We start from the raw sequence: 14,002 nt of genomic DNA on the forward strand, positions 1-14,002 counted from the left end.
TGCAGTTTGTGAAACACTGAATAAAAGTCTGTAGTTGTAGGTTCATTACAGTATTTGTTATGTGTAGCGCTACAGCAGTGGTCACTAACCCTCCTGGTGATCTACTTTCCTGCAGAATTTTGTTCCAGCCTGCATCTAACAGCCTGCATCTAACATGCCCAACTCTAATGCATCTGATCCCACCAAACAAAGACTTCTAAAAAGGTTATTTAGCTGCATCAGGTGTGGCAGATTGTGGTTTAAGGTACAGTCCACAGGAAGGCAGGACCTGGGTTAGTAACCCAGGTTACTACAGGTTAACTACAGGTTATTGCTTATCATGAAATTGTATCATGATATAATACTTTTGTCATACGCTTACCCACAGGCCTGTGGTTTATTTACCACTCCGTTCCGGTTGGTTGAGAACCGTTCTAGTCATGCGGTTATTTCGCCATAACGTCACGAGTTTTTCACAAACACTGTATCACTCCGCTGAGACGCCGTCGCCAAGCAACGACTTTGACAGTTGTAGGAAACGCTCAAGCCATTTGAATGTTTTACTTTCTTTGAGCACAAACAGAAAATGGACACACATTTCAGACCACATTTGATCATTGGTCAGACTCTGATGACGAGACTACACTAAATTCCGAAACTGTCAGTTGGTCTGTGATGTTATTTCGCGATAACACACTCCTCTCATGTTCTACTGCTGAAAGATTAAAATTAAGTCACCCTTATTAGTCCCACAACTGGGAAATTTCACCTCCGTATTTAACCCATCATTGCAGTGAAACACCACATACACACTAGTGAGCACACACACACTAGGGGGCAGTGAGCACACTTGCCCAGAGCGGTGGGCAGCCCTATCCGCAGCGCCAGGGGAGCAGTTGGGGGTTAGGTGTCTTGCTCAAGGACACCTCAGTTATGTACTGCCGGCTCTGGGGATCGAACCGGCGACCCTCCAGTCACAAGGCTGGTTCCCCAACCTCCAGCTGTTATAGTAACTAGGCAGCCGAATGTGAGGTTAGAAATTTTAGAATGCAGGCGATTTGGCTAGGTGGTGGTTGTCAACCTTACTATAGCTACGCCTCTGGGGCATAATGCTTCGGTGCAGCCCCCTCTCAACTTGTAACCAGGGTCCACTAAAATGAAATCTTAGCTACTCAACTCATACATACAGTGTTATGAATAAGTATTTAAGCAACTTAATGTTATATTTTTGCCATATGATCCACTCATACTACAGTACAATGCACCTGACCGTGCTCGCCTTCTAATAGGACTGCAGACAGTTGTGTACTCAGGGACCAACAGAACAAGGGTCAGCTGGACCTCACAGTGCACCAATGCCTTTAACACGTGCATTGAAACAATCCAAACACAATCAACACTCCTTAAAAAGTACTTTTGGGCAGACAAGAATAAAATGAAAACAGACGGGTTTCCCATGAATAAATGTGGACAGCAGCAGAAGCCAAGTCCACCAAAACATTTTTATTGAATACATTAACGCAAGTGGTTTCCAACCATCCAAACACTGAACCGCTAAAAGAATATACCTGAGGTTAACCCAACACAATTCACCTCAACCGCACTGCAAATGTAGCTACACACTTAAACTTCACTGGCCATGCTCAGCAAAGATCAGCCCATTATGTTCTATAGCATTCCAGCAGTAGGCCTATCAATGTTCCAGTTTGCCTGCTGTTCCACACACGAAATGACCAGCACTCAGACTCACATAAGACGCAATCTTGTCTGGAGAACGCTGATCAAAGAGAAAGTGCTACCGTTTTGACATCTTAAGTTCTATCTGACAGCCAGCATGGCCCGGTATGCGAGCTCCTGTGGTGGGCGACAGCATTGATTACTGTTCCACAGCAGGGAGTCCAGTCAAACTCAGCATGGCACAGGCCAGACCCTCCCTGAGTGGAACTTCCCTCCCTCCATTGGGGGGCTGGTGCTCTAGACTCAGCAGTAAGCATCAGATCTGCTCTAGGCTCCCGTCAATACAGGCTGAGCAACCCAGTGCCAAATCATTCCAGAGATGTGGCCAGATGCTCGGACTCTGAGTTAACCCTAAACCAGGGTCTGACTAATCTCTGTAGGCTGATACGACACCAGCCTGGTTAAAATAACAAAAAGACATACAATGCACTCAGACTTGAGGACAGCATGATATGAGACAGAAACAGAAACCAACAAAGCTGCTATGAAAGCTGAGAAGCTCCACCCACCTGTGGCACAATACTTATATTCCTGGAGATCTGACATGTGACCGTTGGGAACTAACAGTCATATCCGATAACTTGCAAGTGACAACGTATATCTACATTCACCAGTAAACTATTAACTCCAAGCCTGTTTAATGTTTGACCATTAAAAAAATGATCTCACTTATCAGAATTTTTATCTCGTTAATATCAACACCGATAACGGTGAGAAAATGTTCAGATGAGCTCTGCCCCAGTCATTTTGCACAGGAGTAGAATTATGGAATACAATTTAAAGAGCCAATCAGCAAACTAGATTTTGGATGCTGACTGGTTCACTGAGGCTGACAGTACTGACCACTTAGACATTGAATTTTTCAGTACTCTGTGGTGCTGAGGTGCAATATATGTAATACATCCCCTCCATAGGAGAACTGCTGAGAACCGTACCTAAATTCTGAGGTCTCATGACGATCGATCCAATAAATAAAATGATCAAAATTTCCATGCAGAGGAGATGATTAACTCTGACAGTTGGCGCGCAAGTGTGACTTGTGGCCTTGCCCCATTTGTCTCTGCACTCGCCTTGAGGGCAGAGAGGAAATGTTCAGTTTTGTTTGGTAGACATCACAGGACCAAATGCCTGTCTGCCTAGACATTTTCTGCCTGTTAAACAGAGAAGCTCCATCTTTTCACAATGAAACCACTGTGCCTGTCTCCACCAGAACACACGAAATCACTTCAGTCAGCAAGCTCGGGGCCAAGGGGATCACGCCGCATTTTTATGCCCCTATTTTTTTTGCAAGATATATTCCTAATAAAATGCAGAGGCAGTGACTGGAACGCCGCCCTCTGACAATCCAGTCGTGCGTTCTCTGGGTAGAGAGGGTTTGTGTGAGAGAAAGTGTTGAGGGGATTCTAGCTCAATTCTTCATAATCTCTCTCGTTTAGATAGGTCGCTCCTTCTAGAGGCACTGGGAGAGCCGCACTCCACTTTCCTGTTGACCTATTAAGACCGAGCGTACGGCAAAAAGTTTACGCCGCTCTAAACACAGTGCTGAAGGATCGCTGCGACTAATGCATGCTCCCAGTCAATACACATCAACACACACATCCTTCGACACGGCGCTGAAATGTAGGTCATGGTATACATTCTGATCTTCACCTGCACTAATCCAGTGAAGTTCCCCACACAATCACTGGACGGAGAGAAGACCCGAAGGATCAGTACTACAGTGTTATTATAGTATACTAGTTCACTTGTCAGGGGTGATTTAATGCAGGCCTAACCAGTGAGGAACCTGTGTAGGCAGGCAAACTGTCCGTCAAGCAGCCTGAATGATCTTGGATCTTGGATCTCCACCTATATTTTTCCATTCTCTTGCATTATGACACGGAATTAGGTCTGTGTGTGTGCATCAGATTCGCAAAAGTCATTCAGTGCTGGCCTGACAGCTGCATATGGGGCCCTGAGAAAGAAAAAAGAACTCAAGCCAACTGTTTGCACGGACCATCAGACATGCAGCCACATCAGCCCACCACACAGAAAGCTACAAGACCAGACCACCTTCACAGAACATCATGCATAACTCAGAAAGCAGACTGCAGGCTCGCTTTGCTCGAGTAGCTCAGCCTATAGCCTCATGACACATGAACCAGGGTGGTTCATTCAGGATTTATTTCACATGACCAAACAAGCCGATTATCCTATCAATAAATAATAATAAAAAAAATTCAAAAGAGGCTCGTACCTTGATTGTCCTCGTCCATATTTGCTGTTTGAGACGATGCAATGTATGACAGGTTTAATGAAATGTCCCAGCCCAGCTGCTATTTATTACAATGACTATTCTACGTTGAGGGCTGCATTTATAGACAGCTCCCCTCAGACAGACAGTCCGCGTCCTGTCTTTTTCCTGGAATCTGAACTCAGGCTGAGATTGGGTGTCACGGCTTAATCCAGCGACATTGTCGGCTGTGGACGACGTCTCTTTTAGCCTAAACTGGCCAGTATCATCCGGCGAAATTACGCGTCCTCTTCATGCAGCCCACCGACACTGGCATCCGTGTTTCACAGCTCTACAAGGCAGCGTCCAGCGTTGTTAGTTTCCTACCCGTATTCCGACAAGGTCCCGCCCCCTGTGCGCAAGCGACGGTCCAACAGCCAATCACGTCGCAAGACGTGAGGCACGGCGAGCCAATCGCAGCGAGGCAGAGGCGGGACCTGTCGGAAAACGGGTGGGGAAAGTGCGTCAGCAGGCTCGCTCCCGAGGCCAGCTACAAACCTGCGTGGTCACGTGACTCATCGTATTATAGACTACTACTGCGTTACCACGGTGACTCGGACTGACTGCCTTATGACTGTCCAAGGTGGAGCAGGCAAACATTGCGCCATTCATCCCGCATACTTCTCCTGAAGAAATCCCTCATTATCCTTTGGGAACAGAAATGCCTGAATGGCTGGCCTGGCTTATTATTAGGCTTGGTGAGCCAGACAGACAAACATAACAGAAAGTTGCTCGAGTTTTAGGCCAGAATGGCTGTGACTGTAGGTTCATCCAACACACAACTAGGTAGCTTCACCTTATCTGAAGACAGGCGCCCCAAACTGCCTCGAAACGTGGACTTATTTTCTGCCCCTGTGACACCAAGCGCTTGTTTTACTCTTAGCCTCGTCCACCGGGACTGAAAGTGTGTGGAAAACGGGAAAGACTCATAAACAGAGAGTAGGCAGGCATGGCGGCGAGGCCTAACAGTATTCCCTGTGTTTCTTCCACACACGGATTCAATTAGAGCATTCCATCCTCTCGAGGAAGAGGGGGGCTATCGTTCCTTTTACCCCCATACAGCAGGCTGTTTCCCCCAGTCAGAGAGATTTAATGCAGTCTATCTGTTCCTGACTTGGTTCATAATGCAAAATTCGTTTGGAGGAGCTGGGATGGAAAGACGTGTCACCTTAGACCTCAGGTGGAGCAGAGTTCACACTGGAACTGATAGAGGAACTTCAGACTCTAACATCGAGAATATATCCATCCGGTCATTTCTCGGCTATTTTTCCCTTCCCTTTGCTCTGACGTTCAGTTGGAGGGGAAAGGAGATCGTTTAGATGATGTGTAACAATTGTTTATCAGTCTGCAGGGAGTAAACAACTCGTTTCTTCTTAACGGCAGTGCTGTTGGGGGAATTATGGTGTGTTTCTACAGACGTCTCTCACAGGTGATACAGAACGGGCCAAAGCCAGGCTGCTTCCAGACTGCGTCCAAAGTCATGAGGCTGGATTTTATTTTCCGCTAAATCATGCCGCTGAAAAGAGATTCCAAGTTCTTTCTCCAAGTGTGAAAGAATGTGCAATGGGCAGAGTAGGAGTTATGGAGAGACAGGGAGGGAAGAGAGTGAGAGGCGGACTTGGGGAATTGGGGGGGCTCCAGTTTGGGGGAGTATTTCCTGTTCAGAGAGCAGATGTCTGACCCAGTCCAGGAAACTCTCTGTTTTCTTAGTTTTCCCTTCTTTTGCATTTGCTGGGTGGAGGCACTTTCATATAGAGAAAGGCAGATTTAACAGGAGAGAAAGTCAGCGCTGCTTTTTAGGTTTTAATATCTCAAAGCTCCAGGTAGAGAAATAGGTCATGCGCATAATCGTATATGCACAAACACGGACCAATGTGCTCATCCTGAAGTGTCCATTTCTCCCACTGGCTAATGCGGTGCTTTGGTGAAGTGATGCATGGCTGATTGTGGCACACTGATTGCATGGAATGAAGTGTAGATGTGCGCAACGTTCAGTGGTGGACGAAGTACACAGACCATGTACTTGAGTTAAAGTAGAGACACCCAAAGTAAAATATTCCTCCAGTAAAAGTAGAAGTTCCTCCCTTTAGACCTCCACTTGAGTAAAAGTACTAAAGTATTTACCTTCAAATGTACTTAAGTATAAAGTAAAAGTACTAAAAGAGTAATTCTGGCTCTGATGTCCTGTTATCATTTTTATAACCAGACTGGCTTCATGAACTCATTTCAGGTGAAAGTCCTCCAGCGTCTCTCTTGGTAAACCAGTCTTTTAATAGAACGTCATTAATTAGTGACGCTGACGTCTATTAAAATGATCAGAAGCACAAAACACTGAAGGTAAACAGTTTCCATCAGGGAGAACCGAGTGGCTCTGAAATCACTTTTTACACACAAGCAAAGTTTCAGTTTCAGATTTATTTACAACTTAGTTCCAAGTTTAAGTTGAATAAAAACTGGCTTTAAACTCAGGATCACAGATGAGCTCCTTTACTATGTTGATCTGTAGGCGTCTGTTCATAAACATAAACCAGCCCAAACTCATTTACTATAAAATGAAATGGTGTTTGTAGAAATTCAGAAAAAAGCCGCGTCAGTCTCGACTGCATATGTGGACATATTTCTATATTGAGCTCTATTTACACAAAGTTAGGTTAGTTCATCATTTATGTTGAACAGACTCTCCCAAAGTTTTACGCTGCTGCGCTGACGTTGAACCGCGTGCTGCACTGGGTCGGTATGACCAACAGGTCAAAACCAGCTCTAAACAAAGTGACCGCTGGGCCCTGATTGGTGCTCTGGCTTTGCGCTTCGCACAGAACCCAAAAGGAATGACAGCTTTCTCCAAATGTAGGAGGAAAAAGTCGGATATTAGACTCTGAAATGTAGTGGAGTGAAAGGAAAAAGTCGCCCAGAACGGAGAAACTTCAGTACAGATACACCAAAAATACTAAAGTACAGAAACTAATTACATTTACTCAGTTACTTAGTTACTGTCCACCACTGGCCACATTCCTCTCCCTTTCTTTCTCTCAGTTTATCTTAATATCATTTATGTGCCATGAAAATCCCAACGACTGCAGATGAGCTGTTGCATGGGAAAAATGGCCAGGCCGTTGATAGTGTGAGAAAAAAGAGACATTATAAATCACTACAGAAAACTATTTAAATAGAGCCACTCTAGAATGAATTTGGCCTCAGCCGGAACTAATCGTCAGCAAAAGGTCACATATAATCTCCACCATTATCTTTAATGACAAAAGCTGAGCGGCTCTAGAATATTGCTCTATATTATTAAACATAGTCCATAAGATACGCCCACTTCTGTTGTCTGGCATCACTAAAGCATGGGCTAATGTGAATGATTGCATTAACTGTATGGCACGGCTGTGCCAGAATGCACTTATCGGCCCGCCGGGGGCAGGTTCCTCAGGGGCAGCATATGTCTGACTGATTATAGCATCAGTCAATGGAGATGGAGGCACGCTGACCGACTTCAAGCAGCCAGAACGAGACCCCCATTTTCATATGCTCCAGTCGGTTCAGTGAGGCCACAGGGCAAGTTACCCCATCCCCCCACCTATCCCCCACCCAAACCCCCCATAACCCATACCTCCACATTCAAGCAGGCAAAATAATGCACAGCTCCCCTTTTCTATGAGGCACTTTGCATTTTGCAGGGTTTTAAAAGGCATTTGCACAGTATATGACACTGCAGGCAATATTTACACAGTAATATCTCTGAGTAGGTCACCTGCCCGGTAACTGCCTGGCAAGATTTTCTTTACAATCAGGAATATTACTGTGAAATCCTAAAATCTCTCTGCAGCCAACAAGATCCGGCACTACGAGGGGCAAAGGAGCCAGGTACCCCTTTTAACGTCACCATAAAACCAAACCCTAGTAGTTGTGTACATCACAAAAATATTTTGATTAAATAATTATGATCCTGCCTTCCGCCCGAAGACTGCTGGGATAGGCTCCAGCATCCCCCCGCAACCCTGACGGAGAAGCGGCTTAGAAAATGGATGGATGGATAAATAATTATGATTCAGTGCATGACATTCAAAATCGCAGTGCCAAAAAAGACCGGAGCAGCGCCGTGGAATAACCACTTTAGGTTCCATGAAGAACCTTTCAAAGAAAGCACCTTCAAACAACTTTGTATATAAGATGAAAAGAAGACTAAAGAAGTTTATAGAACCTCCATGTGATGTAAAGGTTCTTTACCAACATATTTAGTGCATGAAATCTGAGATTTCACCTTGATTTAATTTAATTAGATCATTTTTGAGAAGATGGGAATTGCTTAAAAAATGCCGTGAACACACAGATGTGACTTATGTGGAATATGGACAATAAAATGACACCTAAGGCTTTTTGCTGGAATCTTACATGAAATTTTACAAGCATTTCTAACGTTTCCAACGTCAATATACTTGAACTGTGGCCTTCAAACTGATGCATGTTGGTGCATATTCATTAGGACGTGGAAGCCAGAAATGGACCGTACATCAGAGCTCGTATTTTGATGTTTTGACACAAAAGACCCAAGTTTAGCTCTCCAAGGCCAGTGGAAGAGGCAGTGAAAGGGGGCATCCTGTGGTGAAGGGCTGGAGCTAGGGAAGGGGGCAAGGCAAGGCCAGAGGAAGTGCTGTGCATCCGGACATCCTCTGAGGCTGAACCTATCACCATGCTCTCTCCATTATCAGACTCAATGGACAGAACATTCTCTTCAGTCTGAGACTTAAGTGACTTAAATAGGGGCAATTGTGGTTTAAAAGACTGTAAGCACATAATGGAATGTGGTTACATGGTAATGGAAGTCAGTCATTTCCCACATGTTTAGGCTTTGTGTGTCTGCCAGCTTTTAAACGGTATTTCGTCAGCATTTGATCTGAATAAGCACTTAGACTGCTGATGTATTAGGCAGGGTAGCCCAAACCCATACTAAGAACCCATCCAAGAAAAAGGAGATGCACCCGCTCTAAATAGCTTCTAAAATTGCAGCAGAGCTTCTTAGCACATCCGAGATCTTTCAGAAACGAAGCGAGGGCTTTAGTTGTCCTCTTCTTCATGAACTTTTCATCTAAAATAAACTGATAAAGCTCAAGCTTAAGAGGTGCGATCAGTCACAAAACTGTACAGACGTCAGATGCTGTTACCAACGTAACAGAGTTAAACACAAGAAAGGAATTAGGAACTAAATGTAAGATGGAAAACCTTAAAGATACATGTCTAGCATTGTGAGTTCGTTATTAATCCAACAGAACAATTTATTCTACAATAAATAAATTATTCTACTAATCTCTTCATTTGTTGAACACTTTGAATGGAGACACAGGAGTTACATTCTTGAAACGTCCAGCAGAAAATTAGCCAATCAGGAATGTTTTTTCTCCGTGGTATCTAGATGATTCTACATCTAAGTGAGCTCTCCTATTGGTTAGGACTTCAAGAGTGGAAGGGAAGGCCAAACGCGCTAGATTAACCATCAACGTAATTACAGAACGACCATGGAATCCAGCAATCACGTTAGAATTTCCAGTCGGTGTAGTTTTTGAGAAACAAATTCCCTTCCGGAAGACCTAGATACGTCACTGGCTGTGAATACGAGTGGCAGCCGAACCAGCGACGTTATCTGAGCACTAACGAACTCTTAGAATCCCATAAGGGCACTAGCACAAGTTCGCATCGTCGTAGAGGCGAGTTTTTACCTCGTATTTTGGAGGCCTGGCTCTTATAGTCATGGGTCGCTGCTGCCAAGTGTAATGACTAAAATGCAGCCCAGCAAAAAGTAGATTTCTCACAAATATAGTTGAGTTCCAGTGAAAGTGTTAGCAATTGAAAATATTCAGGAAAATATCATCTATTTTCCATACACGCAAATGGGCAGATGTAATTAGTTATTTCGCACATCTGCATATTGTGATGCTCATCATTGTGTTGGCAGAAGGTGACTTTCTAACCTGATATGTCAACAGCTTTGATGTGGGGGAGTTAGGGTGTAGGGTCACTTTAAAAGTTAAGATAAGATAAGATAAGATAAGATAAAATAAGATAAGATAAGATAAGATAAGATAAGATAAGATAAGATAAGATAAGATAATCCTTTATTAGTCCCACAGCGGGGAAATTCACAGTTCTACCATATGTAGTAGGCCTACGCAAAAAAATAGGAAATTAACTAAAATAAGGACATTCTGGTCTAGGCCATAGAAGAACCACTTTTTTGATGGAAGCATGCAATGTAAGGTTCTTTAGTCAAACATATCGCTGCTGTCGGATCAAAACCTCGTATCTCCAAAATGGTCACTTTACAGGAGAAGGAAAAATCCTACCTTACGTTTAATGTAAGTCAATGGAACCAGACGTCTTTCCAAGTAATTTTGGGTCATTTCTGTTGGTCCATCCATCATGAAATTTACATAAAATATATAGGCCCACTGGTACTTTCCAATTATGTCCAAAACTGAAAAATGACAAAAATGGAGATGCGAGGTTTTGTTCTGACAGCAGCGATAAGCAGTTTTTCAGTGGCATCGCTCCAAAGAACCTGTTTGAACAATTTTATTTTTAATTGTACCTAAAATATCTTTGTGATCTCTACTAATAAAATCACCGGAAGATCTTATGTCAGCTTATTTAGTAAACATTAGTGGTATTCAACAGTGGACTGTCTCTTAGCCTCTTCATTAGGATGCTACAACCCCAATTCCAGTGAAGTTGGGTCGTTGTGTAAATCATAAATAAAACAGAATACGATGATTTGCAAATCCTTTTCAACCTATATTGAACTGAATACACTACAAAGACCAGATATTTAATGTTCAAATGGATAAACTTTGTTTTTTGCAAATATTCACTCATTTCGAATTCTTCATATTCAAATCATTATATTCTGTTTTTATTTATGTTTGACACAACGTCCCAACTTCATTGGAATTGGGCTTGTACCTGTGGTTGTGTACCCTCTGAATTTCCTTCCTCACGCTCTTTGTAAAATCTGATTTGGGGAGTTTACTGTTTTGCCTGGGCCAGTTTGACTTGCCCAGAGTTAATTTACTTGTTTGTTATATTGGCGGACAAGTCAAATTTACATAACCAAATTAAGAAATGGCAATTTGGACGATAAACCACTCCAGTACATGAAACAAAGCAGGTTTTAAAGTGTTGATCAGAGTTTTTCCATACTTAGCAACATCCATGCTGAGCTAAATCTGCAACTCCTTCCGTCGGCTGGATAAAGAGGAGATTATTACTTAAAAAGGATGCGTTTCTGTAAATGAAATGAGCTTTGATTACATTTGGCGCATCGCTAATCCCTGCGGATGGCTGCATCGTGGTGCATTTTGCATTCAAATAATAACCGATCAAAAGAAATGCTTCACTGTAACATCCGCATTTGTTTCAAGTGCACCTACTGAAGGACTAAAGCCTGTGTTTATTAACCCAAAGTCGTATACATTTATTTATGCAGGCGATTTCATGTGACTCATTGCCACAGTTTGGTTTTTCCTGAAAAAGGTCAATTATCACACATCCATACACACAGACGAGCAGCCATATGGATAGCCGCTCATTCGGGGTGTGTATGACCTCACGCGCAGGATGCACCTGATGTAGGAGCAGCGCCCGCACATCTATAAACCCACCGCTACTCTCGCATATTCATGCAGCCAGAAATTACAGGGGAAAATGCTGAATGCAGCCACTGCACACCAAGGCCAACTAAACATCGGCTTTAACTTGGACATAAACAGTCTGCTGTGTACGAAAAGAAGATCTAAAGTTCTTATCCATCATTTATCGCGCTCTGTTTCCCTGTTGTTAACCCTATTAAACCACTTTTATTTGGCAAATCCTCTTCATCTGTAAATCCTCTTTGCGCAAGAGCACAGGAAAAAATGTGTAGCCTGTGTGCGGAGGGGGTCGCCGCACAAAGAATTAGGCAGTTGCCTTGGCAACACATTATTTTACACTTGCTTGCCATTAGATAACTCGTCCTGGAGTTGCTGGATTGAACGTTGACAGTCAAGGTGTCTTCAGGTTAAAAAGAGAACCATCATAATGTTCTTAAAGGAGCATTCAAGCTCTATCTGCAGCATTATAATAGGTCTGATCACTCATGGATACCAGAAGTCTTGGGAAAAGCGAAAGTAACCGGAATTGCTTTTTTATTGTGTTGCTCCGGTGAACTAGAGAAACATCCCATCCTAAGGCCTGTGGGTAACCTTAACTCTACAGTAACGGTTACTACTTTTCACCGCTCTGCACCTTGGACTTAAAATAAAGGTGGCGAAAAGGGTTCTTTGTGTGATGCTGTAGAAGAACCCCTTTTGGCTCGGTAAAGAACCTTTCAGTGGATGGACACTGTTTGTAAATGAGATGTGTTTTTCTCATGAACCTCCATATAATCTAATAGTTCAAGGACGAACCTTTTTATTATGTGACGCTTCAATTATTATGTGATTCTTTCAAGTATTATGTGTGCTTTCAACCTTCAAAAGCTTCTTTACAGCCACACAAAAACGACTGGTTTAAGAAAAGAAACCCCCGTTTATGAAAAAAGTTGTTTTATTCATGTAAATAAAAACAGAAAGCAATAATGTGCAAATTATTTCAACCTCGTATTTAAGTCAGTAACATAATTGGGTGTATTGAGAGCATCCCAGAGAGGCCGAGTCTTGGGAGAAGATGGGGAGAACTTCACCACTCTATGAAAACCCGATGAAAAAATAGTCCAACAGTATGAGAATAATGTTTCTCAATGTAAAGTAGCAGAGAACTTGGGTGGCTGTGATCTTTGGGCCCTCAGGCAGCGCTGCGTTAAAAACAGACATGATTCATTGTCTGTGAACACAGTTTGTTGCTGCGTCCATAAATGCAAGTTAAAGCTCTACCATGCAGAGAAGAAACCATACACAAACAGGGTACAGAAATGCTGCCACCTTCTCTGGGCCTGAACTTATTTAAAATGGACTGAGGTGAAGTGGAAATGTGTCCTGTGGTCCACCAAATCATAATTCCTTTTATTCTTTTGGAAATCATTGACGCAGCATCCTCAAAGCTACAGAATAGACCACTCAGCTCGTCATCAGCACACAGTTCCAAAGCCAGTATCTGTGAAGGCGCCATTAATGCGGAATGATGTATACAGAATATGTGTACGTCTTTTTCAGGGAAGACCTTGCTTAATTTAGCAAGACCAGAAGCAAGACCCAACCACATTCTGCATATTGCTCTGTAGTAAAAGAGTCTGGGTGCTAAACTGGCCTGCCTGCGGTCCAGACCTGTCACCCACGGGAAACATTTGGCACATTACCAAATGAAAAATACAGCAAATGAGACCCTGAACTGTTGAGAAGTTGAAATAATATATCAAGCATGAATGGGAAAACATTTCACTTCCAAAACTACAGCACTTGGTGTCCTCCAGAGTGTTGCTAAAAGAAGAGGTGATGCAACCCAGTGGTAAACATACCCCCGTCCCAACTTTTTAAAAAGGGCATATATTTTTTAAAAAGTGTTGTCTTTGTTTAAACGGTTTGTGCATCATTGCATTCGATTTTTCTGGAACTTTTTTGGAAATGGGGATATAGAGTTGGTCATATGACATTACTCAAAGGCGGTGCCTTTTTTAAGAGTGGATAGCCACATTTAAAATGTTTGTGAAATTCAGCAACTAGTCATTGACTTCCATTGTAAGTGAGCTCAGAGTCAGTCACACACTGTGTTTTCAGTCCTCCTCTAAGTAATAAGAAAGGTATCTAAATTGTGGGCCATGGCAATCAGTAGTATTAGTCTGATGTTGAGGATAGGGATTAGGTTGGAAAACTGGTACAGTCCTTTGAAGACGGTTTCTTTCAGTACTTCAGCCAAACATATTAAAGTGATTAGGGTGATTGGAAACCAGCAGTGAACAGCGTAACCTCATTTGTAGGAGGCTCATTTTACTCTACTCGTTTTAATTCATCGTTAAGAGGTTTGGGGGACAAAAATCATGCAAGCAGAAAG

The 14,002-nt window shown here is 43.0% G+C and overlaps 1 protein-coding gene across 1 annotated transcript in view; it reads right to left on the reverse strand.

Moving 5' to 3' along the window:
* The window catches only part of cyth3b (cytohesin 3b), a 58,526-nt gene extending 54,223 nt beyond the window's left edge, over positions 1-4,303 (reverse strand). Inside the window, exon 1 of the mRNA XM_017714064.2 lies at positions 3,953-4,303. Within this exon, the coding sequence (XP_017569553.1) occupies positions 3,953-3,971 (19 nt within the window). The 5' untranslated portion in view covers positions 3,972-4,303. The remainder of the gene's footprint in view (positions 1-3,952) is intronic.
* Between the last annotated feature and the right edge of the window lie 9,699 nt (positions 4,304-14,002).

Source organism: Pygocentrus nattereri, chromosome 14 (assembly GCF_015220715.1).
Source record: "Pygocentrus nattereri isolate fPygNat1 chromosome 14, fPygNat1.pri, whole genome shotgun sequence".
NCBI classification, from domain to species: Eukaryota; Metazoa; Chordata; class Actinopteri; order Characiformes; family Serrasalmidae; genus Pygocentrus; species Pygocentrus nattereri.